Source organism: Patagioenas fasciata, chromosome 13 (genome assembly GCF_037038585.1).
Source record: "Patagioenas fasciata isolate bPatFas1 chromosome 13, bPatFas1.hap1, whole genome shotgun sequence".
Taxonomy (NCBI): Eukaryota; Metazoa; Chordata; class Aves; order Columbiformes; family Columbidae; genus Patagioenas; species Patagioenas fasciata.
Genome location: NC_092532.1, coordinates 11,107,618 through 11,123,576, shown reverse-complemented (window position 1 = coordinate 11,123,576; position 15,959 = coordinate 11,107,618). Strand labels below are relative to the sequence as shown.

Sequence of the window (15,959 nt, the reverse complement as noted above, 5' to 3'; positions counted from 1 at the left end):
GGGCTTGGCAGAAACCAGGTCTAAGAAACATGAGGGATGCAAAGACTGAAGGTGCAGAACAAACCCGATGATGCTTGGAGGCCAGTGTGGGACCCCCTCGCTGCCTCTGTGCCTCGTCCAACCAGGGGAAAAGAAAACCGTTTTACCTTTAAAAGTCGATCTGGCAGGGGAAGTGGGAGGCAACCTCTAACGAGAGCTCCGCAGCAAGATGTGCCTTGAAAATGCCCTGAAATCCTGAGTCACCTTTAACATCGTATTTTTCGGTTTGGTTTTTTTTTGTCTTTACCCGCTTGGTGAGTTCTGAGTCCGGTCTCTCCCTCCCATCGCACCCCCCGGAGCAGCGACCGGAGGCGGGGGGGGGGGGGCAAGAGGAGGGATATATTATAATTATGGGGCAACTACTGAAAATTAAATACCGCCTCGGAGAAGTGGAGAGGGAAGCAGGAGAGGAAGGGGATGCCGATGTGGTAAAGCCTCCCGTGCACCTGAGAGTCGAGCATCAGGGAGGCATTGAGAGCCGGGCCGAAGCCACCGCTGGCGACTAAGGAGCCACCGAGGCAACCGACCGGGGTCTCCCGGGCCGCTTTGGGGGCTGTCCCGGGGGACTGCTGCCTTAGCCCCTGGGCGAGGATGCTCTCGATGCTGAAGCTGCGGCCCCTCGGGCCGCTCTTGTGCGGCGGGGCGGCGGCGGGGGCGGGCGGCCGGGGGACGGCGAGGGCCGGGGCGCCGCCGCAGCGGGGGGGACCCCCGGGAGGAGCCGCTTCCCCTCCACCCGGCCTAGGGATCCCCTCGTCGGCCGAGTCCGCCTCTGCGCTCCCTTTGGCCCTTTTGGGTTCGTCGGGGCGAGCGGCCGGCCCCGGCTGTTCGCCGTCCGGGGGGGCCGCGTCGCCCTTCGCCTCCGGTGGCCCCGGGGCTTTGGGCTTCCTCTTCCTCCGGCGGTAGTTGCCGTTCTCGAACATGTCCAAGCACCGGGGGTCCAGGGTCCAGTAGCTGCCCTTGCCCGGCCGTCCCTTCTCCCGCGGCACCTTGACGAAGCAGTCGTTGAGGGATAGGTTGTGGCGGATGCTGTTCTGCCATCCCTGCTTGTTGTCGTGATAGAAGGGGAAACGGTCCATGATGAACTGGTAGATGCCGCTGAGGGTCACCTTCTGCTCCGGAGCTTCTTTGATGGCCATGGCGATGAGGGCGATGTAGCTGTAGGGGGGTTTCTGCGGGGGGTCCTGCCGGGAGATCGCACCGCTGGGGGCGAAGCCCAGGGCGGCGGGGAGGTAGACCATGGAGGGGCTGCCCAGGGGGGAGAGGTGGCTGCCGTAGATGTGGCTCATCGCCGGTGGGCTCTTAGCTCCGGTTCTTCCCCCTCGGAGCCGTACGAAGGGACGGGGAAGAGCAGGAACTTGTGACGAGTCCACCGGGGAGCTATTTGTGCGAGCTCAGATCCCAACCCTGCCTGAAGGAGCTCGCTCTGCCTCTGTCCCTGCTTCATAGCTCTTAAAAAAAAAAAAAAAAAAAAAAGAAAAAAAAAAGTTAAATAATTGTTGTAAGTTTGCTATTATATGTTGACTTAGCACTGGAAAATAAATTGTCTCTGATAAACAGTCGTTTGTGTTCTCAGCCCACCCACATTAATTAAAATTTCATTGCTACAAAACTCCAAGCTCGCTCCACGTGTCTTGCTGGTACCAGCCAATGGTCTCCGGGTTATTCCTTCATTTGTTTATAGAATTAATCTGTTGATAAGTCTGCCCACCCAAGTCGAATCAAGCTGTGTTTATTTGGAAAAATTTCCGGGCACCCAATATATAAACGCACTGATCTGATGTTTGAAATATCACGTCCACCCTTTGACGCTGTAAGCACACACAGCAGAGCAGGATGTACACTGCTGGAGCTCGGGGAGGAGCGGGCAAGGATCCCCGCAGGAAAACTGGGGCATCCAACCACCAAAAAAATGACAAAAACTAAAAAAAGAAAGGAAGAAAAAGGGATGGGTGAGAGGAGAAGGCAGCGCTGCGACGGGGAGAGAGGGAAAGGGATTGTCTGGGATCCAGGTGTGGTGGGGTTCCTGCACCTCCCCATGCGGGGACCCGGCTCGAAGTGGTGGCCGGATCCGATCCTGTCCCCGCCGACTCTCCCGAGTCGTGACGGGCCACCCGGGAACGGATGGAGGAACCCCCGGACTCAGCCCCGGGCGGGCAGGGGGACACGGCCGGGGGCTGCAGCGAGCGAGCTTCATAAAAGGGGAATTTGGCAGGCATGGGGAGGAGGGTCAGTATTTGTGAATGCAGGCCTGTTGCTTTATATTATGTACTTTCCTGTTTATAACAAGGAGGGGGATTATAACAACTTTACAAGTGCACACAGCTGGCCGGTGCTTACATTAGGAATTTGTGATGCTCTTTTTCTGTATAAACGTCCAGGTTTGGGGTTGTGTTTTCTGTTGCTGGATTTTTTTATTTTATTTTTTTTTAAATTTACTGATGTAACTGCTTTAATCCCAGGCCCTGAGGGATTCCGATGCAGTTGGAGGTGTCGGCTGTCTCCCGAGCCTCCTCCCCACGGCTCAACTCCCGGGGAGACCCTGTTCCGTGGAGCATCATTTCTCCGGGGGAGGGAAGAGGAGGCCTGAAGAGAATCCCTTCCTCCCCCAGAGAGAAAGATCCAATCAGTGCAGATCCCACGACCGTGGTGGGACTTTCACTTGGCAGGGCAAGAGCAAAATCCCGGCCCAAGTGATGCCCCCCACCCCGGACCTTCCTGCAAGCTCCTCTTCATCTGTGGGGTTTCTCGCCCATTTCTGCTCCAATTCTGCTGTTCCCCCAGCAAATCATGGAGCGAATGGGCTTCATCCCCGAGGTAAAAACCAGTGCGATGGCTATAGAGCCTCAGATGAGCCCTAAAGGCTGCAAGTCGCCATTGCGAGCCTGCGAAATCCAGCCGCGGTGCGGAGGGAGGTGGCTTCTCGGGCAGTGGTGGGGGGAATCTCCTCGCTTACTGGCTGGTCCCACGCAGAGGAAGGGAAACCTTCCCCTCTAACACCTCCCTTGCGGAGAATGTCGCGTCTCTCCTCCGCGGTGCACACGCCCGCCACCCCCCGGGAGCGGCAGGACCCATCCAACGTGCCATAAATGCGATAAACTCCCAAATAAATAAAGAAGGGGAGGCAGAAGAAGGGTTTGGGGAGAGGGGGGATCCCTGCCCTCGACAGTGGGGACCACCCTCCCCGGTAGCATCCTTGCCGGGGAGGGATGGGGCAGAGCCCAGCTGCTCTCACCCTCCCGACGCATCCTCAGGGCAGTCTGTCGAGGACGAGGGTCCCCCCAACCCCCTCCTCTGCCCGCCTCGGGGAGTCCCCCGCTCCTTGGGACACTCCAATCACGGATTATTATTATAAAACAATAAATACTCGCGTGTACGGCAGGAATACAGGCACACGGTCTCATTCCCCGAGCTCCCTCCCCCAGTAAAATTCTTCCTTCCTCCGCGTTTTCCCAGTAGGAAATCCTTGGAGGCGGGGATGCGGCTTTTCTCTCTGCTCCTTCTTCCCAGCTCACGGTACTGCCTGCCGTCCCCCTTCTGCTCGCTCCGTCCTGCCGGCGGCATCCCTGGGGCTCCCTGCGTTATCCGCCCGGGAGCGTCTCCGACGGCTGCGGGGGGGTGCTGGGGAAGAGAGTGGCGCGGCGGAGAGGGGTTTTTTGTTGATGTTGTTATCGTCGCTCTTTCCCTGAACAGGGGGAAAAAAAAAAAAAAAAAAGAAAAAAACGCGAGCCGGCGATGGAGGCGCTCCTGGCCGTGTTTCCCCTCCTCTACAGCTGACAAGCCCCTTTTAAAGCAGCAGCGAGGAGTGCTCCCTTTCCGGGCCCCCTGGGGAGCGGGGCATAAATCAGTGCTCCCCACTCCTTGCTGTATCTCGGCCCGGGAGGAGCAAGGGGGGATAAATCAGTACTCCCCACTCCTTGCTGTACCCGGGTCTGGGGGGAGCAGGGGTGTAAACCCAGGCTCACCACTTCTGCTGCACTTCTGGACTGGGTTTCCTTAGACACAACTTCCTGGAGGGGTCCAGCAACCCCTGCCCACCCCTCACCATGCAGGGTGCTGTACAGTTGCAAGGTCACTCAATATTGACCCTGGGCTGGGGGTGTATTTCTTCCTCTCCCAGCCTTTCAGCCCCTGCTATGGACTTTCTGTAAAGTCCCCTCCAAAGGGACAGAAGAGCTAGTGACCCTCCCTGAAAACTCTCCTGTCCAGCATTTTCTCAAGGTGCATTGACGACCTCCATGGGAAGTGGGGTAGCTTGAGTGGGACCAGACAGCTCTGTGCCCAGGCTGTGCAGAGGCCTGGGTGGCTTCCTAAATGGAACGTGTTTTACCCAGGTCCTGCAGCACCAGGGAAACGCTCCCCCAGCTTGGCTGCAGGGCACCTTTGCGCAGGGACTTTCATGGCGGGGACAAGCTGGAAAACCTGTTCCTTCCCCTTCCAAAATTCGGAGCTGTTTGGGCTTTTGCACAATTTGCAAACCCACAGGTTAAAGGCAGTGCAGCAAGAAATAAATTAAAAAAAAAATCAAAAAAATCCCATCCACCAACTTCATCTGCTGTCCAAAACAGCGCTGGGCCCCAACACAGTGCAACTGGTCATGCAGCATCTTCAGCCACCCCCCTGGGGCCAAACTTGGCCCTCCTGATCTGGGACAGGGGAGGTTTATACTGGTCCTTCAGCTGTGAGGGCCTGAAGGGCCCAATCCAGCTGCTGCTGTCTGCAGGATCTACCCTGGGCCTTCCTCCTTCCTTCCTCTCCCTCTGCCTCTGCCGGGCTGAGGTCACCTGTCACGACAGACACCTATTGCATTCTCGACCCCACATCTCAGCTTTAAATAGGCTCCCGAAAAGGTCCCTTTGGTCTCACCTCGCTTGTGAAACCAGCCCACCAAAAGAACGCTCCCATCAGAAAGCCAGAGGGCACTGGGGCTTGAGGGATGGGGGCAAATGGGGACTGATACCCCCTCATGCCCCAGGATTGGGCACAGCAGAGGGACAATGTTCTCAGCCCCCAGACCCTACTCCCAAAATCCTGAAATTCTGCCACCTCCGAAGCTGAGGCACAGCAGGGTGGGGAGGGGGAGAGTGTCCCACCAGGACGGGGTGGTAAAACAAATATCAACGAGGGGTTGTGGGGGAAGAAGGGTCTCCTTAGCCCGGCTCAAGCCACGGCTCCCCCAGGAACTGTCCAGCAGCAGTGGGGGGATGGCAGAGCCCTGGGGGAACACCCCAGCCCCCAGTATCCCTGCCCACTGGTGAGGAGAAGGGTCCCCGTGTACCCAGTCGGCGTGGGTAGATGTGGGAGCAACAGTGACTCCGGGATTTCACGAAGCGTGTGGGAAAACCCACAGCGGCCACCTGACTTCAGGCACCTCCAAGAGGGGACAAGATCCACGAGGAAGGTGCCTGGGCCGGGTAAAGAATTCTTCCCACTTCATTTCTTTTTACCCTCGTACCCTACTTTTTTCTTTTTACCTTTCATCCTATTTATTTTCTCTCTTTAGAACAGCACCTTTGGGTTTGCTGCATTTAAAAAAAAACAAAAAGAAAAAAAAAAAAAGAAAACACACCCTCTGAGAGCCAGGAAAAAAGGCAAGAGTTTTACGAGAAGTTCCTTAAAATAAGGATCAAGTGAGGCTCAGACATTTTTTCTCATTTCAATCGAGAGTTTCAGTACCTGTTGCCAGCTTTGTAGCGCATGCAAAATGTACCCGAACAAAACCAGATTAATATAATCAATTTTAACAGTCTGCTACGGGTGTAACCGCTCCCTAGCCCTGCCAGGGCTACGAGGGGAATTGGGGGAGGCTGCAGGAGGTCGAAGTGGGGGCCACGGCCGGGAAATGTCTCGGGGAAATATTGGAGCCTCTGCGGCGCCTGGGAAGCTGGGAAAGAAGCGGGGCTCCAGCAAGCTGAGCTTAAGAAGTCCCAAAGAGCCTTCCTAAAGTCTGCTTCAGGCTTTACCGGCATTTCCATGCCTTTAGCACTGCAACCCCCCGCAATTCTGAGCTTAGCAAAGCCGCTTTAACAGGTTAAGGTTGATTTGGGGAAAAGGCGCAACATCCGTCAGTACCCGGCATTGCGAATAGGAAATCAAATAGGGATTTTTTTCTCTAAAGGTTAAAAATCAGCCAGATCTTCGCACGGCTGAGGATTTTAAAGCTTAAAATTATTCCGAAATGAACTTTCCGCCTTCTTCCGGACTCCGCAGTGAATCCGGGTTTAAACGATCGCTCTTATCACCCGCACCCACTCGTAGCCTTTCGAGCTTCCTTTAAAAATAAAAGGGGATGGGGTGTGGAATTTTATTTGTTTTCTGTGGTGGAAAGAGCCGGTTCCGGGAGCTCGGACCCGCGAACACCGCACAAGGCCCGCGCTTGCAGGGACGGGGCAGGGGACACAAAATTCCTCCTCCTTTTTCCCCCCCCGCCAACCCGTTCTCTCCATTAGAGGCCTGGAAATTTTCCCCAAATTTCAAGCTAGTCAAGGATTTGGGATTGAGGGAGAGAATCAATGCTAACACCCGGCCCCCCCACCGTGCCTTATTCGTTTCCCCCCGCAGTTGTATAAATTCGAGCTCTCCACGTGAACTAAACCTTTTATCAAACAAAATAATCATGATAAGAAACCTTCAGGCTTCAATAAAACGACTTTGTTTTAAAAACAAACAATTTCCTGCATGAAGGAAAGGTGAAGGGAGGAAAAAAAAACTGCAAAAAACACATATATACACAGACAAGCGCCAGACTTGGAGCAGAAAAAAACAGCATGGATTTATTTTAAGGTAAGTACAACAATTAGGACCACATAAGACAAACGAACTTTGAAGCAGGTTAAAGCAAATAGTCCTTAGGAATGGTCAAGATAAAATCTATTTTACAGAACATCACACGTCGTAAATAATAATAAAAAAGTATCAGATACTTTGTCTTTTTTTTTTTCTTTCAAAAAAAAAAATCCACCAGCAAAAAATAAATTATTTTCTCGTCTTGCGAAAAGAACAGCTCTAAAATGAAAGAAACTCTATTGCATAATTGTACACAGAAGAAGAAATCACTTGTCATTAATTTGGAAGTTAGGAATCGTTGGGCGAGACAAAAATAATCCAGTGAACTCAACTTTAAATATTATATTAATGGCTCTGAAAATCAGCCTGATTAGAAATCCACACATTTTTTACAGCACAACAGAGAACTTAAAAATACCCAGGACATATATTTATATATATATATATATACTTTTTTTTTTCTTTTAAAACGTATAGATGGTCGTTGTGATATTGGTCCATAACTTATTTTTCTGAGACCCCCTATACTTTAGCATATAAAATTTGCCACTTTAAGATAGACATATATATAGAGAGAGAATTATTGATTTTTTCATTATTTTTAATTTTTTTGTTTGATTGTTTTTAGGAGAGATCCCCTTTTTCAAGTAGAATTTACTCGCCTGGAATTTAAGAAAGCCAAAAACGAGGCTTGGGATCTACAAACTCTGTGGCTCCCAGGTCTATGGGGAAACTGTCAACTTTTTTTATTATTTTTCCTCCGTCTGAAGTGTTTGGTGTGTTTTTAATTCTCCTGATTTTTTTAATAATAATTATTATTAATAATTTTATATTTTTTTGGCAGATGGCCCTGGGCGGGAGTTTGGGGGGGTGGGGGTCGCGGCTACTCAATACTTAGTGCAGTCGTAGGAGTAGGGGGCGGCGTGGCGATATAGGGAGGGCGCGGATCTGTAGGGGATCTGACAGGCGGAGTTGCTGCTCACCTGATGCTCGCTGAGCGAAGCGCTCTCCATCCCCAGCCGGTGCGAGGTGAACATTTCCCGAACGTTGGGAAAAGTCTGCTGTTGGGACCCGAAAGCGTGGCCGGGCAGGTGGCTCAGCTCAGCCCCGTGGTTGAGGTACCAGGAGGCCGTGGGCTGCCCCCCCGCCGCCCCTCCGCCGTGGGGATGATGCCCGGTCCCCAGCGCACCCTCCTGCCCCGAGGGCAGGCTCAGGGTACCGAGGGGCGATGGGGCACCGGTGGGATGCTCGGGCAGCCCCTCCTCCAGCGCTGCGGGGGTCACGCACATGTGGCCCGGCCTCTCGCCGCTGTACAGGCTCATGGCCCGCATGCTGCAGTGGTAGCTCCCACTAGTGTCCAGGGCTTGGCTACACGCCGCGCTGTAGCCCGACGGTTGCCCTGGTGGGTAGCCCAGGGCCATCCCGGCACCCGTCCTGCCCGAGGCGGCACTCACCGGGCTGAGATCCCCCGCGGGGGAAGTCCGCAGGGTCATGATGCTCTCCACGCTGAAGCCCGGGAGCCCGTTCCCGGCGGGGTGATGCTCAGGCAGGGAACCCTCGGGGGAGGCGGCCGCGGGGGGTGAGGCGGCGCTGCGGGGGCTGTCCCGCATCGCCCCGCCGCTGGCCGGGCTCAGCGTCTCCACCTTGGTGATCACTGGCAGCTCGGGAGATGCCGTCTCGCTCTTGATCACCACCTTCTTCTCGGAGGCCGGCGCCGAGGCGGAGGAAGAGGAAGAGGAGGAGGAAGCTTCCTTGGGAAGGTCGGCGCCGGGCAGCCCGGGGGGCTTGGGCTGCTCCTTCAGCAGCCGTTCCCGGGCCTCCTCCTTCTCCTTGGAGACATCCTTCTTCTTGAAGCGTCTCCGGCGGCGCAGGAAGCTCCCGTTCTCGAACATGTTGTAGGAATCTGGGTCCAGGGTCCAGTAGCTGCCCTTGCCCGGCTTCTTGTCGTCACGGGGCACCTTGACGAAGCACTCGTTGAGGGACAGGTTGTGACGGATGCTGTTCTGCCAGCCCTGCTTGTTCTCGCGGTAGAAAGGGAAACGGTCCATGATGAACTGGTAAATCCCATTGAGCGTGATCTTCTTGTCGGGGGCGTTCTGGATGGCCATGGTGATGAGGGCGATGTAGCTGTAAGGTGGCTTCACCAGGTCCTTGGGGGCAGCGGGTTGATGGGGGTGGTAAGGTCCGTAGGAGCGCCCCATCCCCGCCGCGTATTGCTCGGCGTGGCCCGAATAAACGCTCATGGGGTTGCCCATGCCGCCGTACGTCCCCGCCGTCCGGTAGTAGTTCTGCTCGCTTAAATACGGCACCACTCCCAGAGCGTTAGGGTCCGAGACGGAGTAGCGAGCCTGCATCATGGAGAGGGGCTTCCCGCGGCCGGGGAGGAGAGGAAGAGGAGGAGGAATAGGGTGGAAGGGCTTCACCCCCGTCCGGGACCCCTCTGAGGAGGAGGAAGAGAGGAGAGAGCGGGAGAAGAGAGAGTCTCAAAGAGGAGCTAAATCCCAGCGTATCCTCTAGCAGCGGCACCGCAGCATCATCCTTCGGGTCGCCGGGGGCAGGGTGGTCTCTGGCGGCCTCTCCCTCCCTCTTTATGACTGTGATTCTTATATACACACCGCTCTCGCGGAGCGGGAGGTGAGGAGCGGGAACGGGGGGGGGAAGGCCTGTTCTCGCAGGAAAAGGGAATTATTGAAAAAAAAAAAAAAAAAGATAGTAATTGAAAAAAAAAAAAAAAAAAGCAGCCTTGCGGAAACCCAGTCCTTGTCACAATAACCGCTGGAAATCTTCTGGGGCCCCGCCGGCTCCTGGCGAGGGGTGCGCGGGGGTGCGCGGAGCCGCCGAGCTCCTCGGCCGCGTCCGCGGAGCTTCAAAACTCGCCCCGCGCCGCCGCCGCTCTTTTACTCCCCGCTGGCCCCGCCCTCTGCCGCCGCCCCCCGCCAATGGCGGAACGCGCACCCGCTACCGCAGCCAATAGGAGGGCGGCGGCGCCGGTGAGTGACACATGCAGGCACACGCCACACACACACGCCAGCGCTTTGCCTGGCTCTGAAATTATAGATACACACATAAAAAAATTATACCCATTCCTCCCCTCTATAATTTTAACGTTTTGGCCCCAAAAAAGAGCCGGCGCTGAACGGCTCTGGCCGGGGGCTCCGCTCACCCGCGACACCTTCCCTCACGCTTCATTAAAAAAGTGAAGTTTTAAGCATTTTTTTGTATTTTTTAAAAACCAGGTTGATCTCAAGGACGGCGGGAGTCGCGACACAGCGCTCGTACCCGCATCGCCCTGCGGTGCCGACATAACGGGTGCCCCTGTGCCGGGCAGGTCCTTTTTTTCCTCCTTTTCTAAATATATTTATTTTAAATCAAACGTTCCGGGGGTTCCTCCCCTGACTCCGGGAAAGGCCACCGGGTCCCAGCCCACGTTGCTCGCCCCGTGACGAGTGACATCCTGCCCCGCTTTGCCCCACGCACGCTGGGGGGCTGAGAGGTTTCTCTACCACTTTGGGGGGCTTTAAGGGTATTTAATTATTTTTATTTTTAAAAAAAGAAAACAATGATCGCACTTAAGGAACCTTTTTTTTTTTTTCGTTCCGGCCATCGAGGCGGATTTTCTTGTGCATGTGAAATCCGCCCCTCTGCTTTTTCTCTAATGATTTCATTAGAGGCAATCAGAGCGGGACAATTAGGGACGCATGGTGACCAAGTGTAAACCCAGGTATCAAGGAAAACTGCTGCGAACTGCCCTGCCGCAGACGGGAGAAGCGCCGATCTGCCCAGCGAAGAAATGAAGGTGGGAAACAGCGAATTCCCCCCATCCCCGCCGCGGAAAAAAAAAAAAAAAAGTCACCGCAAAATCGATTCGAGCCCGAAAAGATCAAGATAAGATCGAAATGAATTAGCTGTCACTTCGGCAGGGCTCCTTCCCGCCGCCTCCCCCAAACCCGGCTGCTCCTACTCCGATTTCTCAGCGGTGATTTTTTGGTTTCTTACACTGTAATTCTGCCTTTTCCTCCTTGCAATTTGTGGGGTTTCATAAGGCTTTAAATAAAGACTTTCCCCCTCCCTTTCCCCCCGAAGTCAGATTGTGATTCAGATTGTGATTTTTGCTGGCTGCTGGTACGAAGGATCCTTTTCCCTGTGCCCAGCCGGGGACCGCAAGCAGCTCCGGCCGTGGGAACTCGGCGGTGCTATTAATTACCGGAGATTTTCTTAATAAGAAAGGAAACAATTTTATGCGATAGTCGGGGAAAAAATTATAATAAAAAAGAGGCAGCTCCTCTACAATGAGGTATGGTTAAAAATCATCTGCAATGGGAAATTTGATTGAAAAGTTTCGCCGGACGCTTCGAAATTTTTATTTAATTTTGATGGAAATAAATGCAAACGTTCGGGGGGGGGTTTCATCAACCGAGAAAACGTCCGGTGGATTTTTTATGAAAACAAATAATAAATTCTCCGAGGACTGCTGATACTTTTCACGTAAATGCACAGCTATCGAGAAAACATTTTTTTCTTGAATAAATTGGGAACGACTTCACATTTTTATCTTCGGTTTTCAGAGAAATCACATTTCACATGAAAACTAGGGCGTTTTCTTAGCGTACATAAGCACACAGGATTTATTAAACGATATGTTTTAAAAGGCAGGAATTTTTTAATGGAAAAGTTTGACCGAAGCCACCCGTGCGGAGTCCTAGAGCTGTCGCTTCCTAGAAGCCTGGTATGCTCTCGAGAAACAACCTTGACTGAATCTTACCTCTGAAACTTTACCGAGATGAATTTCTACAGAAAAACCAAGAAGCAGCACTAGATCTTTGCTTGCTGCAGCTGGGGACTTAGCAGGGACAAAACCAACGGGCTCGGAAAAGCTCGAACTTCAAATTGCAGGAAGGAAAAAAAAATCGTAATTATGAAAAATAACCAGCTTCCAAACGGGCGACGGTAAAGAGAGGAGCCCGCACAAGGCGCGGAGGAACCGCGCTCTCCTCCCGGGCATCCCGAGTTTCCCTCTCGCTTCCCCCGCCGGGCTCCGGGAGCGGCGTTTGCCCGAGTTCCCGGTCACCCCCGGGCGGGGAGGCGGCGGTTTTCCCCCCCGCAGTTATTATTTGCCTTTCCCGAACACCATCCCGAAGGTTTCTCCTCCCCAGGGGATCCCCCCAAGCTGGTTCCCCGGGGCACCGGGCGGGCGGGTGTTCGGTGCAGCCGGTCCTGGTGCCCGGTGGCGGGTGCAGCGCTCACCTGCCCGGCCCGGGGGTTCCGTGCGGCGTGTGCTGCCCCCCAGGGGACACCGGGGGGTTTGCACCGGCCCACCGGCACCGCACCGGCAGCGGGGCCCCGGTTGTGCGAGAGGAGAGTGGGACAGGGCAAGGGAGAAGGAGAGATGGGGAGAAAGGAGGTGAGGTGAAAAATTAAAACGGGACAGAGGGTTAAAGGACAAGAGAGAGAGTGAGTGAGCAGGGAAGAAAGAGCACGAATTATGTGAAAGGGAAGGAGAACGGGGACGAGAGAAAGAGATCATGAGCGGCAGAAAGAGAGAGAGAGAAATAGAGAAAGGAAGAAAGAGAGAGAAAAAGAGGGAATGATAGAAGGAGAGAGAAAGAGGGAAAGAGAGAGTAGAAGAAAGAAGGAGAAACAGAGTAAGAAAGGGGGGAAGACAAGAAAGAACGAGGGAAAGAGAAGAGGAGGGGGGAGGGAAGGGAAGGGAAGGGAAGGGAAGGGAAGGGAAGGGAAGGGAAGGGAAGGGAAGGGAAGGGAAGGGAAGGGAAGGGAAGGGAAGGGAAGGGAAGGGAAGGGAAGGGAAGAAAGAAGAAAGAGAGGGAGGGAGGGAGGGAGGGAGGGAGGGAGGGAGGGAGGGAAGGAAGGAAGGAAGGAAGGAAGGAAGGAAGGAAGGAAGGAAGGAAGGAAGGAAGGAAGGAAGGAAGGAAGGAAGGAAGGAAGGAAGGAAGGAAGGAAGGAAGGAAGGAAGGAAGGCTACATCTTGGCAATGCGAATTGTGGCATCAGCCCAATAAAGATCCACCAACACACACAGTTTCTGCTTGTTCACCAGTCTAGCATTTGCACTGGTGACTGACCAAGGGCACCCACTGCTGGGGGCTGACACAAACCCCACACCCATTTCCCAAGTGGCAGGCGATGTTCTTGGGCTCAAACAGGTCAGCCCAAGCCAGCCCCACCTGCCCTAACGCGCCTCCTTTGCTGGGTTATTTTGTAAGCACAAGAATTTGGTCCAACATGGTTTACTAACACATGGAAATGCACTTCATCGTGTTCAGAAAGATGAGTTTCTAGCACCCAGCTAATACGCTGTATGAATGAAAACCTCGTTAAAAAATTGTTGTTTTTACAATTTGTAGCCTAGTTTTAATTTTCAATACCAAAAACCAAGCAGAGCGACCTCACTAGCTTAGCGCTCCTTCTTGTGTGCATTCCCTTTGTTTTCCATGGTTGTCCTCATGTGTTCAGCCTGCACTTCGGAAAAATTATTCCGGTAGCACAAGGAGTTTCCTTCTGTGTTGTTCACAGGGTCTGTACTAACCTGGCAGTCCATTTTTCTAGGTGTTTTCACAAAATGTGGATGTTTCAAGCAAGAGCTGCATTTTGTCTTCTGTATGAAATGCCAGGAACCTCTTTTAACCTCTTTCACTAGAGTATTTTATTCAGTTTGGTTCAGTTTATTCAGAAATTACTCAGGCACCTCTAACAGACTAATTGCATTTACAAGGGTGTTGGTGGCCCTGTCTGCTTCCCAATGAAAAAAGACATTTGCCAGGGGCATCTGTACCAGCCACATCAGGCTACTACAGCTAATGTAAAGGCTGTAGTATGCATGAACAGAAGAGACCCCAAAAAAGTAATTTGAAGCAAATTTCAGACCTGTAGAATCAAAGCAGAGAATTGAACGAGCAGATGAGATGCTACCTATTTGCAAATTCCTCATTAGCTTAAGGCAAAGCACCCAGATTTCTAAAAAGCCAGCTCAGGTCCTCTTCTTTTGGAAGCCAAATCCACGTAAGGAACAGCTTTACTGAGCATCTTGCATGGAGGTTGGAGGGAGTTGTAGGTGGTCTGGTAGGATTTCAGCCCCTCTTGACTGTTAATGTATTAATTAATGGCACTGTTGCTACCTCACTTGCTTTCCAGTCCTCACAGGAGAGGAGGAAGAGGGTGCGTTGGAGCAGAAATGAGCCCCACAAGCTGCAATGTGGTGATTTGGGGTGACAGCGGACAGACAGACAGTGCCGGAGCTCACGGCCCGAGAGCGCAAATCGCAACACTGAATTACATAGAGGTCATAAATTGTTCACTAAAGGCCCGATCCTGAACTCCCCGCAGAGATATCAAAGTCGCTGGGAGTTTTCCGTGAGTAGGAAGCGGAGGAATGAGCTTCAAACATTTAGGTCCAGCTCCACATGGGTGGTCTATTATGCCTGGACGGATTCCCACTGGCTCCAGCAGCAGTGAGGTAGCGAAAAGGCTCTTACTAAACGCACCCTGTTGCAGAACCTGGGTCTAAGTACTTTCTTTGAACGCTTACGAGGGGCTTTGGTGGAAAGGTGAATCTTCAGGCTCACCGCAGCATTTAGCCCCATATGTTGATATTAATCTGAGTTTGAAAAACACACAAAGTTGGAGGAAGAAAGACTCCTGAGCCCAGCGGAGACCTGGCCTTTGATTTGCACTATGAGAAAAAAAAAAAAAAAGGCAGCCAGTTCAGCAATCAACAGCAGCAGCAGAGAGAAAAGGCGTTTGCATCTGCCCAGCTACATCTGTAACTATTCAGAGAAGAGCATCCGAATTTGTTCCGCTTTTTGGTTGGCAGAGCAACAGTCGGCTCTGACGGTGGATGTGTATCGGTAGCATCCAAGCCAAGCAGCTTAGAAACCAAATTCAAAAGCCGTTCCCCCCCCCTCCTCTTCCCTGACACACTTTAAAATAAACCTCTGTTTCATTGTTCCCATGACCCCTCCATCCCACTCTGCTCAGGAATGTTGGGATTCTCAACGTCCTCTCTCTTCTTGGGGTAATCATCAAATACATTAATTCTATAAATAATAAATCATGCAAACAAATCATTGACTATCCTATTAAATGCAAATGAGAAACTTACTTGCTGAAAACTGGCAGACCTGAAAACCCACATAAAGGCTGAATAATGCTTTGTTCATGACCAATTTTAAATGGAAAAATAATTAATTTGGGAATTTTATTTGATTTAAAGTGGGGTGGATTCTCCTCCTCGCCCCCAGCTCTAACACACAATGAAAAGACCATGGTATTTCCCTAACCTCAGGGGGCAGTCTCATTTTTCAAACAGAACTTCTCGCTTTTGACATTCACGGTATGGCATATCACTTTGTATGTTTAAATCAAGCAAGAAAAGTGACACTGTGGCAGATTTGGGGGCTGCAGCCTCTCATATGTCTCATCCAGAGCCCAGTCGCAGAATCACAGACGGTTTGGGTTGAAGGGGTGTTCCCAGCTCCCCCAGTGCCACCCCTGCCATGAGCAGGGACATCTTCACCAGCTCAGGTTGCTCAGAGCCCCATCCAGCCTGGCCTGGGATGTCTCCAGGGATGGTTCATCCACCACCTCTATGGGCAACCTGGGCCAGGCTCTCACCACCCTCACTGTAAACAATTTCTTCCTCATGTCTAGTCTGAATCTCTCCTCCTTTAGTCTGAAACCATGACCCCTTAAACTGCCCCAGACTTGCAGTGGCCTTTGTAAAAAACAGGAGGAATTTCTGCACATCTCCTGGTTTTCCTGCAAGCCTCCTGGACAGGCTGTGCTGGTGATGTCTGGGAACATCCTGACACCGGGGCTGTGCCTGCATCCCGGGTACCCATCCCGAGTACCCATCCTTGCACTCCGGGTATCCATCCCTGCACCTCGCTGGCCCCAGGCAGCTCTGGTGAACAAGTGAGTGCAGCTGCGCCGAGTTTTAGTGGGTTTTTGGCAACTGGGGACCCCCTTCCCCAGAAGCTCTTCTCGGGCCAGCGGACATGGGCCAAGGACGACCTTTTTCCGCGGCTAAGAGACGCCCCCATAGCCGACATGCCCACTTCTCACCCTTCTCTTCGCCTTCGAGGTTTTTGACCCCTCCGCGCCACCGTAGTCACGTGCGGGAGA

The 15,959-nt window shown here is 52.9% G+C and overlaps 2 protein-coding genes across 2 annotated transcripts; both read right to left on the bottom strand.

The window, feature by feature from the left end:
* Positions 1-297: 297 nt before the first annotated feature.
* On the bottom strand, positions 298-3,785 carry FOXL1 (forkhead box L1). The gene is made up of 2 exons (XM_065847971.2): positions 3,404-3,785; positions 298-1,487 (listed from the first exon to the last, which is right to left on the bottom strand). The coding sequence occupies exon 2, from the start codon at positions 1,323-1,325 to the stop codon at positions 399-401; it is 927 nt and encodes a 308-aa protein (XP_065704043.1). The 5' UTR covers positions 1,326-1,487; positions 3,404-3,785; the 3' UTR covers positions 298-398.
* A 2,998-nt stretch (positions 3,786-6,783) lies between these two features.
* FOXC2 (forkhead box C2) lies at positions 6,784-9,697 on the bottom strand. Its single transcript, XM_065847965.2, has one exon. It carries the CDS (start codon positions 9,177-9,179, stop codon positions 7,710-7,712), a length of 1,470 nt encoding a protein of 489 aa, XP_065704037.1. The 5' UTR covers positions 9,180-9,697; the 3' UTR covers positions 6,784-7,709.
* Positions 9,698-15,959: the final 6,262 nt, after the last annotated feature.

Bases quoted from the DNA above. Each gene is read 5' to 3' on its own strand.
- FOXL1 (XM_065847971.2), bottom strand. From the start codon at position 1,325: ATGAGCCACATCTACGGCAGCCACCTCTCCCCCCTGGGCAGCCCCTCC.
- FOXC2 (XM_065847965.2), bottom strand. From the start codon at position 9,179: ATGATGCAGGCTCGCTACTCCGTCTCGGACCCTAACGCTCTGGGAGTG.